This window comes from Bos mutus, chromosome 17 (assembly GCF_027580195.1).
Source record: "Bos mutus isolate GX-2022 chromosome 17, NWIPB_WYAK_1.1, whole genome shotgun sequence".
NCBI classification, from domain to species: domain Eukaryota; kingdom Metazoa; phylum Chordata; class Mammalia; order Artiodactyla; family Bovidae; genus Bos; species Bos mutus.
The window spans coordinates 63,718,247-63,739,368 of NC_091633.1; the positions used below are offsets into that span (position 1 = coordinate 63,718,247).

General features: G+C 40.3%; 1 protein-coding gene across 1 annotated transcript in view; it reads right to left on the minus strand.

Annotated features, from left to right (window-relative positions):
* Positions 1-4,744: 4,744 nt before the first annotated feature.
* The window catches only part of LOC138991423 (IQ domain-containing protein M-like), a 374,912-nt gene continuing 358,534 nt past the window's right edge, over positions 4,745-21,122 (minus strand). The window contains 1 exon segment of the mRNA XM_070385578.1: positions 4,745-4,888. Within this exon segment, the coding sequence (XP_070241679.1) occupies positions 4,745-4,888 (144 nt within the window).

Consider the following 21,122-nt stretch of genomic DNA (forward strand, 5'->3'; position numbering starts at 1 on the left):
GTGGTGTCATCTACATATCTGAGGTTATTGATATTTCTCCCGGCAATCTTGATTCCAGCTTGTGCTTCTTCCAGCCCAGCGTTTCTCATGATGTACTCTGCATAGAAGTTAAATAAGCAGGGTGACAATATACAGCCTTGATGTAGTCCTTTTCCTATTTGGAACCAGTCTAGGTTATTAAATTATAATGTCTATCTCACAAGTTGTGAGATTTAAAAATGATAATATACATGAAGTATATAGTACAATGTGTGGCCTCTAGTATGTGAAGAAAGCTGAGCGCCGAAAAATTGATGCTTTTGAACTGTGGTGTTAGAGAAGACTCTTGAGAGTCCCTTGGACTGCAAGGAGATCCAACCAGTCCATCCTAAAGGAGATCAGTCCTGGGTGTTCTTTGGAAAGAATGATGCTAAAGCTGAAACTCCAGTACTTTGGCCACCTCACGCAAAGAGTTGACTCATTGGAAAAGACTCTAATGCTGGGAGGGATTGGGGGTAGGAGGAGAAGGGGACGACAGAGGATGAGATGGCTGGGTAGCATCACTGACTCGATGGACGTGAGTCTGAGTGAACTCCGGGAGTTGGTGATGGACAGGGAGGCCTGGCATGCTGAGATTCGTGGGGTCCCAAAGAGTCTGACATGACTGAGTGATTGAACTGAACTGAACTGATATGCTTAATAAATATTATCAAAATAATGGAGATTATCTTATTCTCTCTTTGAGACTGAGGTGCATGGAACAAGACAATTACAAGGTTATGGAATTGCTTGGTGGCAAGTGGAGAATGCCTGGCCAGAGTTACTGACTGAGATCATGTATGAATGACAAAGCCTAATCAGCCACAGTGTAACTGAATTGCTTGTTTTGGCTTTATTTAACAATCAGTTCTGCACAATTAGTTACTATCAATCTAGTCAAAATTAATGGAGCTCCTTCTAGTGAAAGACTATTATGCAAGCTATACCTTTGTTATTTAAAATTCTGTAGTGTAGTTTAATTTCTAATTCTGTAGTGTAGTGTAATGTAATTTCTAAATCAAAGTGTCTTCCCCCAAATCCAAAGTAAAAATATTGGTTTATCAACAAATATATGCCAATAAAATGGACAACGTGGAAGAAATGGACAAATTCTTAGAAAAGTACAACTTTCCAAAACTCGACCAGGAAGAAATAGAAAATCTTAACAGACCCATCACAGGCACAAAAATTGAAACTGTAATAAAAAATCTTCCAGCAAACAAAAGCCCAGGTCCAGATGGCTTCACAGCTGAATTCTACCAAAAATTTAGAGAAGAGCTAACACCTATCCTGCTCAAACTCTTCCAGAAAATTGCAGAGGAGGGTAAACTTCCAAGCTCATTCTATGAAGCCACCATCACCCTAATACCAAAACCTGACAAAGATCCAACAAAAAAAGAAAACTACAGGCCAATATCACTGATGAACATAGATGCAAAAATCCTTAACAAAATTCTAGCAATCAGAATCCAACAACACATTAAAAAGATCATACACCATGACCAAGTGGGCTTTATCCCAGGGATGCAAGGATTCTTCAATATCCACAAAGCAATCAATGTAATACACCACATTAACAAATTGAAAAATAAAAACCATACGATTATCTCAATAGATGCAGAGAAAGCCTTTGACAAAATTCAACACCCATTTATGATAAAAACTCTCCAGAAAGCAGGAATAGAAGGAACATACCTCAACATAATAAAAGCTATTTATGACAAACCCACAGCAAACATTATCCTCAATGGTGAAAAATTGAAAGCATTTCCTCTAAAGTCAGGAACAAGACAAGGGTGCCCACTTTCACCATTACTATTCAACATAGTTTTGGAAGTTTTGGCCACAGCAATCAGAGCAGAAAAAGAAATAAAAGGAATCTAAATTGGAAAAGAAGAAGTAAAACTCTCACTATTTGCAGATGACATGATCCTCTACATAGAAAACCCTAAAGACTCCACCAGAAAATTACTAGAACGAATCAATGACTATAGTAAAGTTGCAGGATATAAAATCAACACACAGAAATCCCTTGCATTCCTATACACTAATAATGAGAAAACAGAAAGAGAAATTAAGGAAACAATTCCATTCACCATTGCAACAGAAAGAATAAAATACTTAGGAATATATCTACCTAAAGAAACTAAAGACCTATATATAGAAAACTATAAAACACTGGTGAAAGAAATCAAATAGGACACCAATAATGGAGAAATATACCATGTTCATGGATTGGAAGAATCAATATAGTGAAAATGAGTATACTACCCAAAGCAATTTATAGATTCAATGCAATCCCTATCAAGCTACCAACAATATTCTTCACAGAGCTAGAACAAATAATTTCACAATTTGTATGGAAATACAAAAAACCTCAAATAGCCAAAGCGATCTTGAGAAAGAAGAATGGAACTGGAGGAATCAACCTACCTGACTTCAGGCTCTACTACAAAGCCACAGTTATCAAGACAGTATGGTACTGGCACAAAGACAGAAATATAGATCAATGGAACAAAATAGAAAGCCCAGAGATAAATCCACGCACATATGGACACCTTATCTTTGACAAAGGAGGCAAGAATATACAATGGATTAAAGACAATCTCTTTAACAAGTGGTGCTGGGAAATCTGGTCAACCACTTGTAAAAGAATGGAACTAGAACACTTTCTAACACCTTACACAAAAATAAACTCAAAATGGATTAAAGATCTCAGCGTAAGACCATAAACTATAAAACTCCTAGAGGAGAACATAGGCAAAACACTCTCTGACATACATCACAGCAGGATCCTCTATGACCCACCTCCCAGAATATTGGAAATAAAAGCAAAAACAAACAAATGGGACCTAATTAACCTTAAAAGCTTCTGCACATCAAAGGAAACTATTAGCAAGGTGAAAAGACAGCCTTCAGAATGGGAGAAAATAATAGCAAATGAAGCAACTGACAAACAACTAATCTCAAAAATATACAAGCAACTCCTACAGCTCAATTCCAGAAAAATAAATGACCCAATCAGAAAATGGGCTAAAGAACTAAATAGACATTTCTCCAAAGAAGACATACAGATGGCTAACAAACACATGAAAAGATGCTCAACATCTCTCATTATCAGAGAAATGCAAATCAAAACCACTATGAGGTACCATTTCACACCAGTCAGAATGGCTGCGATCCAAAAGTCTACAAATAATAAATGCTGGAGAGGGTGTGGAGAAAAGGGAACCCTCTTACACTGTTGGTGGGAATGCAAACTAGTACAGCCACTATGGAGAACAGTGTGGAGATTCCTTAAAAAACTGGAAATAGAACTGCCTTATGATCCAGCAATCCCACTGCTGGGCATACACACTGAGGAAACCAGAAGGGAAAGAGACACGTGTACCCCAATGTTCATCACAGCACTGTTTATAATAGCCAGGACATGGAAGCAACCTAGATGCCCATCAGCAGATGAATGGATAAGAAAGCTGTGGTACATATACACAATGGAGTATTAATCAGCCATTAAAAAGAATACATTTGAAGCAGTTCTAATGAGGTGGATGAAACTGGAGCCTATTGTACAGAGTGAAGTAAGCCAGAAAGAAAAACACCAATGCAGTATACTAACACATATATATGGAATTTAGAAATATGGTAACAATAACCCTGTGTACGAGACAGCAAAAGAGACACTGATGTATAGAACAATCTTATGGAATCTGTGGGAGAGGGAGAAGATGGAAAGATATGGGAGAATGGCATTTAAACATGTAAAATATCATGTATGAAACAAGTAGCCAGTCCAGGTTCGATGCACGATACTGGATGCTTGGGGCTAGTGCACTGGGACGACCGAGAGGGATGGTGTGGGGGGGAGGAGGGAGGAGGGTTCAGGATGGGGAGCACGTGTATACCTGTGGCGGATTCATTTTGATGTTTGGCAAAACTAATACAATTATGTAAAGTTTAAAAATAAACTAAAATTAAAAAAAAAAAGTTGATTGTATCAAAGCAAGCCATGTGTCACTGCATGTCAATACCTTGGTTTCACCGAGTTTTAGGTTTTAAGCATTAATTAAGTGTCACTTAATTCTAAGTTATTTTCTCATGACTACATGGGTATATGGGAAACAGTTCTAGAATTATCTTTTTCCCACACAGTTGCTTCGAAGTTTCAAAACACATTGGTGTCAAGTCTATAATTCTCTGAAAAGTCAATGAAAAAAGAATATTGGAAATCCTCAGTTCCTTGCTCTATGCACTATGAAGTTGTGTCCCACAAGTTCACTAGGTTCTAGGGAGAAGACCTGGATTCAGAGTCCATATCTCCCATGTTACTAGGGGCTGGAGCTCAACCGTGGTCCCTTCTGATGGGCATGCCTTTTCAGATTCCCACGGTCCACCCTGTCCCTACTTCTGCCATTCTAGTGAGCTTCTTTGCCCCTGAGACACTAGATTTGGAGATTCTACACTTACTTACAAAGAGTGGGACAAAGTGACCTTACACAGGAGACGAAGTGCAATTTATTCAAAGAGTGAGCTGTTGAGTGGATGATACAGCAGGTAGGCACCTAGATGGAGGGGAAGGAGTGTAGAAGAAATGAACCAAGGACTGTGGTGAGTTTAAGAGAAGCGCCAATGCTAATAGCAGTCATAGGTTTGAGAGATTGACCCGTAGCCAGTGCACGAGCGCGGCGCAGTGCCTGCGACAGTGCAGGAGTGCGGCTGAGAGGAGCTACCCAGCGCCCAAGGTCAGGATGGTGGCCTGAGAGGAGCTACCCCGCACCAGAGGTAAGGAGCAGCGGCTGCGCTTTGCTGGAGCAGCCGTGAAGAGAGACCCCGCTTCCAAGGTAAGTAAAACCCAAGTAAGACGGTAGCACTGAGAGAGGGGATCAGAGGGCAGACATACTGAAATACAATCACAGACAACTAGCCAATCTAATCACGTGGAAAACATCCACTCAATGAAACTCAATGAAACTAAGCCATGCCATATGGGGCCACCCAAGATGGATGGGTTATGGTGGAGAGGTCTGACAGAATGTGGTCCACTGGAGAAGGGAATGGCAAACCACTTCAGTATTCGTGCCTTGAGAACCCCATGAACAGTATGAAAAGGCAAAAAGATAGGACACTGAAAGATGAACTCCCAAGGTTGGTAGGTGCCCAATATGCTACTGGAAATCAGTGGAGAGATAACTTCAGAAAGAATGAAGGGATGGAGCCAAAGCAAAAACAACACCCAGTTGTGGATGTGACTGGTGATAGAAGCAAGATTCGATGCTGTAAAGAGCAATATTGCATAGGAACCTGGAATGTTAGGTCCATGAATAAAGGCAAGTTGGAAGTGGTCAAACAGGAGATGGCAAGAGTGAACATCGACATTCTAGGAATCAGTGAACTAAGATGGACTGGAATGGGTGGATTTAACTCAGATGACCATTATATCTACTACTGTGGGCAGGAATCCCTAAGAAGAAATGGAGTAGCCAACATAGTCAACAAAAGAGTCTGAAATGCAGTACTTGGATGCAATCTCAAAAACGACAGAATGATATCTGTTCGTTTCCAAGACAAACCATTCAATATCAAAGTAATCCAAGTCTATGACCCAACCAGTAATGCTGAAGAAGCTGAACAGTTCTATGAAGACCTACAAGACATTCTAGAACTAACACCCAAATAAGATGTCCTTTTCATTGTAGGGGACTGGAAAGCAAAAGAGGAAGTCAAGAAACACCTGGAGTAACATGCAAATTTGGCCTTGGAGTATGCAATGAAGCAGGGCAAAGGCCAAGAGAACGCACTGGTCATAGCAAACACCCTCTTCCAACAACATAAGAGAGACTCTACACATGGGCATCACCAGATGGTCGACACCAAAATCAGATTGACTATATTCTTTGCAGCCAAGATGAAGAAGCTCTATACAGTCAGCAAAAACAAGACTGGGAGTTGACTGTAGCTCAGATCATGAATTCCTTTATGCAAAATTCAGACTGAAATTTAAGAAAGTGGAGAAAACCACTAGACCATTCAGATCAGATCAGATAGTTGCTCAGTCATGTCCAACTCTTTGTGACCCCATGAATCGCAGCACGCCAGGCCTCCCTATGCATCACCAACTCCCAGAGTTCACCCAAACTCACGTTCATCGAGTCGGTGATGCTATCCAGCCATCTCATCCTCTGTCGTCCCCTTTTCCTCCTGATCCCAATCCCTCCCAGCATCAGAGTCTTTTCCAATGAGACAACTCTTCACAGGAGGTGGCCAAAGTACTGGAGTTTCAGCTTTAGCATCATTCCTTCCAACGAACACCCAGGGTTGATCTCCTTGCAGTCCAAGGGACTCTCAAGAGTCTTGTCCAACACCACAGTTTAAAAGCATCAATTCTTCAGCACTCAGCTTTCTTCACAGTCCAACTCTCACATCCATACATGACCACAGGAAAAACCATAGCCTTGACTAGACAAACCTTTGTTGTCACAGTAATGTCTCTGCTTTTGAATATGCTATCTAGGTTGGTCATAACTTTCCTTCCAAGGAGTAAGCGTCTTTTAATTTCATGGCTGCAGTCACCATCTGCAGTGATTTTGGAGCCCAAAAAAGTAAAGTCTGACACTGTTTCCACTGTTTCCCCATCTATTTGCCATGAAGTGATGGGACCAGATGCCATGATCATAGTTTTCTGAATGTTGAGCTTTAAGCCAACTTTTTCACTCTCCTTTTTCACTCTCATCAAGAAGATGTTTAGTTCTTCTTCACTTTCTGCCATAAGGATAGTGTCATCTGCAGACCATTCAGGTGTGACCAAAATCAAATCCCTTATGACTATACAGTGGAAGTGAGAAATAGATTTAAGGGACTAGATCTGATAGAGTGCCTGATGAACTATGGATGGAGGTTCGTGACATTATACAGGAGACAAGAATCAAGATCATCTCCATGAAAAAGAAATGCAAAAAAGGCAAAATGGCTGTCTGAGGAGGCCTTTCAAATAGCTGAGAAAGAAGGGAAGTGAAAAGCAAAGGAGAAAAGGAAAGATACACCCATTTGAATGCAGAGTTCCAAAGAATAGCAAGGAGAGATAAGAAAGACTTCCTCAGTGATCAATGCAAAGAAATAGAGAAAAACAACAGAATGGGAAAGACTAGAGATATCTTCAAGAAAATCAGAGATACCAAGGGAATATTTCATGCAAAGATGGGCTCAATAAAGGACAGAAATGGTAGGGAGCTAACAGAAGCAGAAGATATTAAGAAGAGGTGGCAAGAATACACAAAAGAACTGTACAAAAAAGATTTTCACGACCCAGATAATCACGATGGTGTGATCACTCACCTAGAGCCAGACATCCTGGAATGTGAAGTCAAGTGGGCCTTAGAAAGCATCGCTACGAACAAAGCCAGTGGAGGTGATGGAATTCCAGTTGAGTTTTTTTAAATCCTAAAAGATGATGCTGTGAAAGTGATGCACTCAATATGCCAGCAGATTTGGAAAACTCAGCAGTGGCCCCAGGACTGGAAAAGGTCAGTTTTCATTCCAATCCCAAATAAAGGCAATGCCAAATAATGCTCAAACTACCACACAATTGCACTCATCTCACACACTAGTAAAGTAATGCTTAAAAATCTGCAAGCCAGGCTTCAGCAATATGTGAACCATGAACTTCCAGATGTTCAAGCTGGTTTTAGAAAAGGCAGTGAAACCAGAGATCAAATTGCCAACATCTACTGGATCATGGAAAAAGCAAGAGAGTTCCAGAAAAACATCTATTTCTGCTTTATTGACTATGCCAAAGCCTTTGACTGTGTGAATCACAATAAACTGTGGAAAGTTCTGAAAGAGATGGGCATACCACACCACCTGACCTGCCTCTTGAGAAACCTATGTGCAGGTCAGGAAGCAACAGTTAGAACTGGACATGGAACAACAGACTGGTTCCAAATAGGAAGAGGAGTACGTCAAGGCTGTATATTGTCACCCTGCTTATTTAACTTCTATGCAAAGTACATTATGAGAAATGCTGGGCTGGAAGAAGCACAAGTGGGAATCAAGATTGCCAGGAGAAATATCAATAACCTCAGATATGGAGATGACACCACCCTTATGGCAGAAAGTGAAGAAGAACTAAAGAGCCTCTTGATGAAAGTGAAAGAGGAGAGTGAAAAAGTTGTCTTAAAGCTCAAAATTCAGAAAACGAAGATCATGGCATCTGATCCCATCACTTCATGGCAAATAGATGGGGAAACAGTGGAAAGAGTGTCAGACTTTATTTTTCTGGGCTCCAAAATCACTGCAGATGGTTATTGCAGCCATGAAATCAAAAGACGCTTACTCCTTGGAAAGAAAGTATGACCAACCTAGACAGCATATTAAAAAACAGAGTCATTACTTTGCCAACAAAGGTCCATCTAGTCAAAGCTATGGTTTTTCCAGTAGTCATGTATGGATGTGAGAGTTGGACTATAGAGAAATGCTTTTGAACTGTGGTGCTGGAGAAAACTCTTGAGTCCCTTGGACTGCAAGGAGATCCAACCAGTGCATCCTATATGAGATAGTCCTGGGTGTTCATTGGTAGGACTGATTTTGAAGCTGAAACTCCAATACCTTGGCCACCTGATGCAAAGATGTGACTCATTGGAAAAGACCCTAATGCTGGGAAAGATTGAAGGCAGGAGGAGAAGGGGACGACAGAGGATGAGATGGTGGATGGCATCACCAACTTGATGGACATGGGTTTGGGTGGACTCCGGGAGTTGGTGATGGACAGGAAGGCCTGGTGTGCTGCGTTCCATGGGGTCGCAAAGAGTCGGACACGACTGAGCGACTGAACTAAACTGATATTGTTTCTACATAAATCATGCCTTTACCTTTTTTAAGGGTGAAATGCATTAACTGAAGTAGACCAACACCTTATTTTTTCTACTTGTTGCTTATATCTAATGCATCCCTATGTCTTATTTTTATCATTTACTTTTGCAATGTTGCTATCAGTTTATTAGTAGCTTTATTTGACAAATATCTGTGTAGCAATTACTGTATGTAGAGCACCACTCTATGAATTTTACAAATGGTAAAAGTTATTCTCAACCAAGGACAACATATGGAAATAATTTCGATTGTCTTAATTTGAGAGGGGATAGCTTCCTAGGTGGCTCATTGTTAAAAAATCCACCTGAGATGCTGGTTCAATCCCTGGGTTGGGAAGATCCCCTGGAGGAGGGCATGGCAACTCATTCCAGTATTCTTGCCTGGGGGAACCCAATGGACAGAGTAGCCTGGTGGGCTATAGTACATGGGATTGCAAAAGAGTTGGACACGACTTAGTGACTAAACAAAAACAATTATCACATCATTTAGTGGGTAAAAGACAGAGATGATGCTAAATATTCTGTAATGCACAGGATTGCCCCTCTCCCTGAACTAAAAATTAATCTAGCCAAAAATATCAATAGCTTGAGTTTTGAAAAATCCTCTATTAATTCCTTAACCTTTATAATAACCCTATAGAGTAGGTACCATTCTTATCTTCATTTTACAGATAAGGAAAATTAAACATAAAGAGGTTAATGAAATAGCTCAAGGTCACACAGCTGATGAGTAGCAAGGTTGATGTGTAAGACTAAGAGGTCTGTGTCTGAAATCCATGCTCTACCAACACACCAGGCTACCTCTGGGTTGCATGAAAAGTATTTTTACTCTTTTGAAATCTCACCAAGAAAGGCCATATTTCATCTCGCCCCATTTCCTGACCTCAAGACCACAGAGTTTAGACAATACTAGCTTTGTTCCTGTTACCCATACCTTCAATGGATGTCTTGTTATTGCACTGGAGTGGATATGTCAGATACAGAGAAGTTTCCCCTCCCCTAAACTGGACCCAGGTCACACAGCATCCTTAACCCTTCAAAAGTGAAGTGAAAAAGTGTTAGTCGCTCAGTCACGTCCAACTGTTTGCAGCCTATGGACTGTAGCCTGCCAGCCTCCTCTGTCCATGGGATTCTCCAGGCAAAATACTGCCGTGGGTAGCCATTCTCTTCTCCAAGGGATTTTTCTGAGCCAGGGATCAAACCCAGGTCTTCTGCATTGCAGGCAGATTCTTTACCATTTGAGCCACCAGAGAAGCTCTAACCCTGTTCAGGGATAGTCTGTCTTGTGGCTTCTTTATCCTCTTCTTCATGACTTCAAGCCTTTTGACTATTTTAGAGCTAATTTATGTAGGCTTCAGAAGGTAGGTAATGGATAATGAAATTCTAATGAATCTATTTTGTGACAAGTGAGCATCACTGAAGAAGGTGTGATACACAGTTTGGAAAATTATAACTAAAATTAAAATCAGCTCACTACCTGTACATTCTTTATAATAAGACTTCTTAGGCCCTTATATTTATTTTGATATTCATTAAGTATAAATGTGGTATTTAATAATTGGATGCAAAAATGGATGTGAAATTGCATGATAAATGCACACTTACCTGAAAAAATAAAGCAGAACCAGGTACTCATATTAGCTCTTTGCTGTATTGTGTGTATATTCACTGATGAAACACAGGATTTCCAAGCAATATGTGAATCCTAACACACAAAAGATCTGAAGGAAAATATATCAAAGTGTATGTTTCTGAAAAGCTCCTCTTAAGTTTGTAAAACACATGGCATCCATCAAACAAAGCGTGGGTGGACAGTCTTGCTGTCAGTAAGTCAGAAATACTGGGTAATAATTAGAGTTCTGATTTTCCTCAATGATGTTGGTTCAGTATATAGGTTAGGAAATTGTGATACTTGAACTGCCTGGATCTTCAGAAGCCATGTCACAGCTGGCCTGTGCCCTGGAATCACCCAATGTGACATGCTGATACTGAATAAAACTCTCTTTTCTTTAAACTTCTCATTTTTGTGCAAGCGTGATTACCAACCCGGGCTGTGTATATGGATGCTGAAGGAACAGGAGAATACACAGGGGAACAGAAAAGAGAAGCAAGGCAGAAAACCAGTGAAGGGAAATTGGTCAAGGCTTGAGTCCTGCAGCATCAAAGAAAAAGGGAAGCAGTCAAGAAGAAAAAGAAGTAAGATAGAAGAAAAATTAGGCAAGTGCCCACCAGGTTCCTCTGTCCATGGGATTTTCCAGGCAAGAATACTGGCATGGGTTGCCATTTCCTACTCCTGGGGATCTTCCCAACCCAGGGATCGAACTCATGTCTCTTGCACCTCTTACCTTGCAGGAGGACTATTTACCTCTGTGCCACAATCCCCCTCAAAGTTTTTGGTCCTTTTTTTTTTAATCACCTCTCTCTCTCATCTCTTCCAATCTAATGTTATCAGCATATAAACAAACTGTATTACTTCCAAGGTAAACTACAAAATAAAACAAGCAAACCTCACTTCCCCTTAGGGACCCCACTAGCTCTTGCCCATACATTTGCCCCCCTTTATTGCAAAAGCCCTTCAAAGAGGTGTCTATGCTCAGTTTGCTTTTCCTTCCTCATTGTCCTACATCTGTTTACCCCAATCAGAGTTTATCTGCAAGATTCCAGAGAAATAACTCTTCTTAACTGTTCATCCTCCTCTGACAGGAGGAGCAGGGGCTAACACTAGATTCAGGATGTCATAGAATGAGAGATTTTACTTTCTTGGGCTCCAAAAACAATGCAGAAGGTGACTGCAGCCATGAAATTAAAAGACACTTGTTCCTTGGAAGAAAAGCTATGACAATCCTAGACAGCATATTAAAAAGCAGAGACATCACTTTGCCAACAAAGATCTGTATAGTCAAAGCTATGGTTTTTCCAATAGTCAGGTATGGATGGATGTGAGATTTGGACCATAAAAAAGGCTGAGCACTGAAAAATCGATGCTTTTGAACTGTGGTGCTGGAGAAGACTCTTGAATGTCCCTTGGACTGCAAGGAGATCCAACAAGTCAATCCTAAAAGAAATCAACTCTGAATATTCACTGGAAGGACTGATCCTGAAGCTCCAATACTTTGATCACCTGATGAGAAGAGCTGACTCATTGCAAAAGACCCTGATGCTGGGAAAGATTGAAGAAAAAAGGAGAGGAGGGTGGCAGAGGATGAGATGGTTAGATAGCATCATCGACTCAATGGACATAAATTTGAGCAAACTCTGGAAGATGGTGAAGGACAGGAAAGCCTGGCATACTGTAGTCCATGGGGTTGCAAAGAATTGGACATAGTGACTGAACAACAACAGCAAAAGAGGATCAGGGGGCCCTTCCCGCCATGGTAGCCCAGACTCTGTCCCTGAGTTTGGTTCCAAGATCTCTCCCCCATAACATGAAATGGCCCCAGGCCATGTCTTCACTGTCTTCTTGCTAGTCTAAGATGATAATTGGGGAAAGTGAATTTTGTCTTTGCCTCCCTTTGAGAATTGGGACTTTGAAATCAGCCACTGTTGGTCTCTATTCACATTTTACTGCAGAGGAAAAAAAAAAAAAGGAAATATTGAATGTAGTCTTTGCCTTTTATACATTGAAACTTGTTGCCTACAGACCATAGTTCATCAGTTAAGCCAGGCCAGTAACAAATGATAGAATTACTAAGTCTTTGTCACTAGTCATTCTGAGGTTGAAATTCTCATTTACCTTTTTGCTGTGATTCTCTGCTAATGGGCATGTGTACAGAACTACTGTGACCCTCATTTGGGAGAAGAACATGCCAGAAGGCCAGGACACTGGTCTGCATTTTTGTTGGCTACAGAAAATTTGCACAAGAGATGGGAATACAAGACCACCTGACCTGCCTCTTCAGAAACCTATATGCAGGTCAGGAAGCAACAGTTAGAACTGGACATGGAACAACAGACTGGTTCCAAATAGGAAAAGGAGTACGTCAGGGTTGTATATTGTCACCCTGCTTATCTAACTTATATGCAGAGTATATCATGAGAAACGCTGGGCTGGAAGAAACACAAGCTGGAATCAAGATTGCCGGGAGAAATATCAATAATCTCAGATATGCAGATAACACCACCCTTATAGCAGAAAGTGAAGAGGAACTAAAGAGCTTCTTGATGAAAGTGAAAGAGGAGAGTGAAAAAGTTGTCTTAAAGCTCAACATTCAGAAAACGAAGATCATGGCATCTGGTCCCATCACTTCATGGCAAATAGATGGGGAAACAGTGGAAACAGTGTCAAACTTTATTTTGGGGGGCTCCAAAATCACTGCAGATGGTGATTGCAGTCATGAAATTAAAATATGCTTACTCCTTGGAAGAAAAGTTATGACCAACCTAGATAGTATATTAAAAAGCAGAGATATTACTTTCCCAACAAAGGTCTGTCTAGTCAAGGTTATGGTTTTTCCAATGGTCATGTATGGATGTGAGAGTTGGACTGTGAAGAAAGCTGAGCGCTGAAGAATTGATGCTTTTGAACTGTGGAAAACTCTTGAGAGTCCCTTGGACTGCAAGGAGATCCAACCAGTCCATCCTAAAGGAGATCAGTCCTGGGTGTTCATTGGAAGGGCTGATGCTGAAGCTGAAACTCCAATACTTTGGCCACCTCATGCAAAGACTTGACTCATTGGAAAAGACCCTGATGTTGGGAGGGATTGGCGGCAGGAGGAGAAGGGGACGACAGGATGAGATGGCTGGATGGCATCACCGACTTGATGAACATGAGTTTGGGTGAACTCTGGGAGTTGGTGATAGACAGGGAGGCCTGGCATGCTGTGATTCATGGGGTCGCAAGGAGTCGGACACAACTGAGTGACTGAACTGAACTGAACTGTTCACCAAATATAATTGTCATTTACCTTACATCATTTTGAGTGCATGTCTCCATACATTAAGTAGAAGTGGCCTATGGAATTCATTGTATGACTGTGAAAACGTGTAGATCGGAGACTCAAAGCCAAAGTCAAAGCATCTTAGAACATGGCCCCTGAAACCCAGTGAGGGATTCTGTGTAGTAGAGGTTCTCATTGCTGAATTTATTGGGGAATTTTTAAAAAATCCTTTTTAAAATAGAAATATTAAGAAACAACTTGCTAAACTCATTTTTAAAATTTTCAGTTTATTTTTTGGAAGTGACCATCATTGCTGGTTCCCAGGCAACATCAAAGTGGGTTAAAGATAGTGTCAAATGAGAGAGGCTTTGAGGTCCTAGCATTGGATCTATTCTAGTGTACTTGGAAAGAATGAAGATGCAGTTCTATGCTGAGGGGTCTTGAGCCACTATGGGGTCCCAGCCACACAGAAGAACAATCCGGTGTGTTGTGTCTGGGCCATAATGAGCTGAATAGGATTTATAAATGAAAGCACCAGAAACAAAACAATAAAAGTGATGGTTTGTAGATGAACATGGAGAGAAAAGCAGAAGTGATACCGTAGCAAGAATATCTTGGTAGAATCATGTGAGCTGGTCTAGCGTCCAGCTGTGTGACTGCAGTTACACTCTGAGCCTCTGTGCTCTGACCTCTACACTGGGAGTAACAACATTTTGCCCACTCCCCGTCTGCCCGCAGTGCTTCACAGACGCAGCAGTGATCTGCGTCCCACCACAGGGATCACACCTCCGGGGTGAAACACAGTGGTTAAGAGTCGAAACTCTAGATGTCCACCACTCTCATGCATGGCATCCGTCTAGGCACTCAGTGCCTTGTCCACTTGCCTTTCTCATCTATAGCATGAGGAAAACAGCAGCAGCCACCTCTCAGGATTTGAGGACCAAATGAATTCTTTTTTTTTTTAATTAATTTTCAATGGAGTACAGCTGCTCTACAGCGTTGTGTTAGTTCCTGCTGTACAGCAGAGTGAATCAGCCGTACCCGTACATACATCCCCTCCCTTTGGGCTTCCTTCCCATCACCTCACCAGCGTGCATAAAGTAGAGCTCCTTTTGGTATGCAGTAGGTTCTCATTAGTTTTCCATTTTATACATAATATCAATAGTAATCACATCAATAGTAATCCATAGTAATCACATCAGTCAATAATATCGATGTATTTTATCCATAATATATCAGTGTATATGTGTCAACCTCAGTCTCTGGATTCCTCCCATGCCTCCCCTTATCCTCTTGGTAATCCTTAAAAACGGTTACTTTGGCGCCTGGCACACAGTGAGTGCTGGCTGTTGACTCCAGTGTCCCTCCTGCCCCTCCACCACAAATGGAGAAGAAGACACACTGGCCTCGTATCTGCCTCCGTCTGAGGTGGAGTTATCATCCATACAGGCAACGCCATAGATGTGTTTCAGGCATCAAGCAGCAGAATAAAGGGGAAAAGCTTTATAAGTTCTTTACAAATACAAGGCATTGTTATTATTTGAATTCAGCACACCCCCAAGGACGAAAAACAACTTTAATGATGTACATTCAACTAAATAATGCAGAATTTAATTAGTTTAAACTGTGGGATTTGGTATGAAAGACTTTTTAGGTGGGTTGTAGCATTGCTTTTAGAAAATAATTAGTCCATTTTAGGGTATGAAACGAGTTTCTAATGCTTTCAAGAATGAATGCACCCCTTGAAGAGCCCTTCATAAGACTGGCTGGCACTAGGGCAAAAAGAACTCCCTGTTATACAGACAAATACTCACCCTCCCCATAAACTACCCTAGGCCAGTCATTGAGCGAATCTGTCTTGTTATTAATTTCCATTTTACTTTTTAATAAGTTTAAACCTTTCAACGTTTTATCATGTGAAGTGTTTGAGTGTTGTCCATGTACTTTTCGTATAAAGTTTAAGTTATCTAGACTGGAACAAGAAACTATTTTTTTAAATGTAAATTTGATTCAAACATTGGTGCACTCTAGGTCCATTATGGACTTGACAGCTGAACTCTTGAATCTCTTGACAATTTAAATATTAATGTAGACTTTCAATAGCATCACAGGTGTTTTACCCGATACAATCAAAAGGGAAATTGATGCCCTTCAAGAAGCTGGCATTTGATAATGTGGACTTTCTGGAGAGCCCAGCAGAGGTGCTCTCAAGGGAAAGAGACATGCAAAATATTTGCCATAACTTTTTGTCTGCCACAGAACTTCTTCTCCACTCCTAGAAAAGGTGAGTCTAATTTTATAGAAGTTCCTAGGCACCTGGCTGCTCCTAGATGCAGGCAATTTGGAGATTCATGGGTAGAGCTTGAATTAAGCAGCATTTTTCTTTGAAATAAAATCTTTAGCACTTCAAGAATGATCCCCTTTCAGAAAATTATGGCCCCCAGGTTTCATCCTGTCATCATGAAAAGTAATCTTGGAGGGGAGTTGTTAAATCAATGTTATGTTTTTGATAGATATTAAATGTCCAGATACTCTTCAAATAAAATATATTATAAAACACAAAGGTAAGCTAATTGTTGTCCATGTTTAAAATCAAGTAGCACTGACATATATACGCTACCATGTATATATGGACAAATGTACACTAGCTTAAAACAGATAGCTAGTAGGAGGCTACTGTATAACACAGGGAGCTCATCTCGGTGCTCTGTGATGGCCTAGAGGAGTGGGGTCTGGGGCAGTGGGCGGGAGACTCAAGAGGGAAGGGATGTATGTATACTTAGAGCTGATTCATGTTGTTGTACAGCAGAAACCAACACAACACTATAAGCAATTATCCTCCACTTAAAAATCAATTAAAAAAACCAGAATGCACATATATGTATAACTAAATCACTGTGCTGTATAGCAGAAGTTAACATATTGCAAATTAATTATACTTAAATGTAAAAAATAAAATCACAAGCATTAAGGAACATTCATTAAAATTTATATTCTCCATTTTTTAATGAGGGATAAGTAGTGATAGGGTAAACCGCAAGAATTTGCATAGACAATTAAATGGATAAAACGTGAAACAGGACAGTGATAAAGAATCAATTTAGAGTAGAAAAGCCAGGAATTGCCTAGTAATATCAAGTCTACCGTAGCTTATCTTTATACAAAATGATGGATCAAGAAAGTTTTTCAAGAGAAAGTTTTAAGAATAAATTTGCAGCGTCATGCTTTGGAGTTAGTTGCATCTGGGATTGAATCCTGCTTTTAGTATTTACTGATGTAATGGACAAATAACTAAACAAACACTCTGTGTTTTCCCTGGAGAAGGTGTATGTCTGCCTTTTAGAATTTAGAGGGAAGAATGCAATAATATATTTATGAAAAGCATCTGATTAATAGAAAATACATATAGTACATACTTATCTGAGAATTTATGCGTTTCGTGTGTGAGAGTGTGTATTTCTGTGGATGTGAGTATATGTGCTTTTCTCCCATGTAGAAATTGAGACCCTAACTCAAGAACTTACTTTCCAAGGAACACATACATCTCAATAGCTTAATAAGATTTAAATCTAAGACAAATATTTTAATGTTCCTTCTATTTAATGTGATCCTCATAATTCTCAATTCTGAAAACAATCAAGTTGTTCTAATTGATTAATTCTATATCTGATTAAGTACTATAGTGAAAACATATATATATATATATAAAACATATATGTGTGTGTGTGCTTCCCTAGTAGCTCAGCTGGTAAAGAATTCGCCTACAATCCAGGAGAGCCCAGTTCAATTCCTGGGTCGGAAAGACACCCTGGGGGAGGGCATGGGAACCCACTCCAGTATTCGTGGGCTTCCCTGGTGGCTCAGCTGGTAAAGAATCTGCCTGCAATGTGGGAGACCTGGGTTCAATCCCTGGGTTGGGAAGATCCCCTGGAGGAGGGCATGGCAACCCACTTAAGTATTCTTGCCTGGAGAATCCCCATGGACAGAGGAGCCTGATGGGCTACATTGCATGAGGTCGCAAAGAATCAGACATGATTGAGTGACGAAACACAGCACAGTATATATATAATTGATCTTTCTAACTACACACACACACACACACACACACATATATGTGTGTGCATTCAAGTGAAATAAACCACAAACGAGCAAGATAGGAAACTGAGGAAGTATTCAAGATGCTAAAACTGGAAGAAAAGCAATTAACTTGGGTAGCAGGTTAAACGTAAGCCCAACAGACAACCTGCTGGGTCTTTATTTAGTATTGGTGAGTGGGAGAGAAATGCCTACTCCATTCAGAGTATAAGCCAAACCTTGTAATAGACACCAAAATATTAGCATATCCAAAACTTTATTCATCACTCTAAGTTTTTCTTTCCTTTCACCCATTTTTGCTAAGCTTACATGTTTTTCTAGGCAGTAACAATGATCATTAATAATACTTCTTCCTGAAATTCTTCAAAACTTGGAAGAATTTATATGAATTCCCTTATAAATTGGTAAAAATGCAAAAGGTAACAGTGTCACTAATATTAACACATGCACGCACACTTTCTTTTCTTGTGCACAGGAGAGATATAAATAATTATAAGCTGCAGTCTTTGATTTTAAGATGTTTATAATGCAGTTTGGGAAATGGTTGTTTAGAATTAGGTTACTTTATGAATGACAGAAAACTCAAAATATAGCAGTGTAAACGAGGGTATGTTTCCTAGCACTGCAGCACAAAATTACCACACACTTCATGACTTAAAAAAAAACACAATTTTATTCTCTCTCAGTTCTGGAGGCCAGAGGTCCAAAATCAAGGTGTTGCCAGGGCCATGCTCCCTCTAGAGGCTCTAACAGAGATTTCTTTCCTACTTCCAACTTCTGGTGGCTTCCAGCCTTCCTTGCAACTGGATCATTCCAATTTCTGCCCCTGCCTTCAACGCCCCTTCGCTTCTGTGTGTCTGAGCCTTCTCTTCCTCTGTCTGTGTGTCTCTGCTCTGTGTCTGCAATGAAAACACTTAAAATTGAATTCAGAGTCATTCAATATGACCTCATCTTCTGATCCTTAACCTAACTATATTTGCAAAGACTATGTCTCCCAATAAGCTTCCATTCACAGGTTACATGGATTAGGATGTGGACATGAGGACCACAAATCAAGCCACTACAACTGGATTGAAGTTCATTTCTCTCATAAAATCTAGACAGAGAGTCAAAGGCAGATAGGATTCTCCACCATGTGTCTGGAACCCAGGCTCCTGTTATTTGCTTTCCCTGCTTGAAGTAGCTGCCTTTCTGAAGACCACCTTATAATCAAAGAGAGGGGCTCAAGCCACCACATCTACTGTTGATCCAGTAGAAGGAGAAGTTGGGTTCATGAAAGAGTTTTCCTAGTGAATTGCTGAACTGCTGCCCCTGGTGACCTTATTTTATAAGAACTCTATATTTTAGTACTTGATAACTTAAACTAGCTTTTCTGAAACATATGCATATTAAAGGATATTGAATCTTGTACAGCAGCATTTCATAGAGTCCAGAAGAAGGGGGATCTCTGCAGCTTAGGTGGTCCACAAAGAGTTGACTCCTGATCATTATAAGGATTGGTGAGATTCATCAGTGTGGGAAAAACGCACTTCCAGATGACTTCAAGACTCAATTGATTGTCTTAACCATAACATTAAACCACTTGGATTTTTATAAGTACTTGTTACCTGTAACTACATAGACTGCTTATTAGGGACAAAAATATACCATTGTTAGAAGAATCTAAGACTACCTCTTAGGTTCTGCAATGCTAATGGAGTTTAGCTAGGAAAGGAGAACCAGAAAAGGCCTGAGATTTACCTAAGAAACAGAGCACAATCCCAGGAACAACAGCAGCAAACAATGAAAGATTTGAAAGGTAAGAAAGATGTGACAGGGTCAAAATTTTGAGGCGGACAGAAAAGAATCTGGGGCAGCTGTTTTTAGTTTTAAAAACTTCTGTCCACCTCCTGTTGGCACCGCATTCGCTGCCACTTAAAGAGAATTCAGAAGAGACATAATATTATCGAAGGCTTTGGAGGAGCACTGTAAACAGCAAGCCTTAAAGCAGGCATGGGGGAAATATTTGCACCTCTAAGGTGAAAACAACAAAACTCAACAAACACTATGTAGGACAGATCTCCATTATAATCATTCAAGATTATCCTGGTTGTAGATCATTACTTCTACTCGAGGCAGACACCCTTGAGAAGCTGGGCACTGATCTAGCCACAGAAATATTCACTCCCCTGAAGTCACAGGAAGATGGATAAGACGCACATACAGCATTAGATATCGTTTGTTTATATGTTATTATCAATAGCCTACTTATATTGCTTTAAAAATATCGTGCACATTTGCAAGTAACCATCGGGAGTACTTTTCCATAAATTATTGTACCCTGTGCTGAAAGGAGCACAGGCAACTCCTTACTGGAGACAGAGGCTCTACGTGTTTACTTGCTACACAGCGCCATCTGGTGGCAAATACTACAAATTTCAGACACAGGGTCCCTGGGTTCCAGAGAGACTCCCAAGCTCATAAGTATCCACCCAATAGAGAATGAGTAAGTATACTATATTTAGGAACACATGTCAAAGTTGAAGATCAAGTTCTTTGTTTATTATTCTTATTGATATTCCTAATATCCATAGTTAATAGTTTCCCAAGAAAAATGAACTGCTTTATGTACAAACTGATTCTGAATAGTAACAGTTCTCAATGGATGTAACACTGTCATTTACAAAGTTTGATTCTAAAGAGGGGTATGGATACTATGCCTTCCTCCATTTGGCATTTATATTTATAAAATGAAGCTCATGTAGGTAATAGAAATCGCTCAAGTTCAAAAAGTTGGGAAAAATAACAGTGCTGCTGAAACTCCAATAAAGACTCTTACTAATCTACGTGTTGTCTTCACAATGATCCTGTTTCTTTCTGCTTAAAATGAAGTGAAGCAGTTTCAGCTGAAACTAGATTGAAACTTTAGCTTTAGCAGGAAGTGGTCTTTTGAATTAGGAGGTACTTGTTAGCTTTCCTGGTGGCTCAGATGATAAAGAATCTTCCTGCAATGTAGAAGACCTGGGTTTGATTCCTGGGTCAGGAAGATCCCCTGGAGAAGGAAATGGCAGCCCACTCCAGTATTCTTGCCTGGAGAATTCCATGGACAGAGGAGCCTGGTGGGCTACAGTCCATAGGATCACAAAGATTTGGACACAGCTGAGTAACAAACTCTTTCACTTTCTTATAAACCGTAGTTTCTCCTGTAGAATCTAGAGGAAGGCTTGGAAACCTTGGTGGCAATGGCAGTGCATTCCTAAAGTCTGGCAATTTTTTTTCTTGTTTTCTC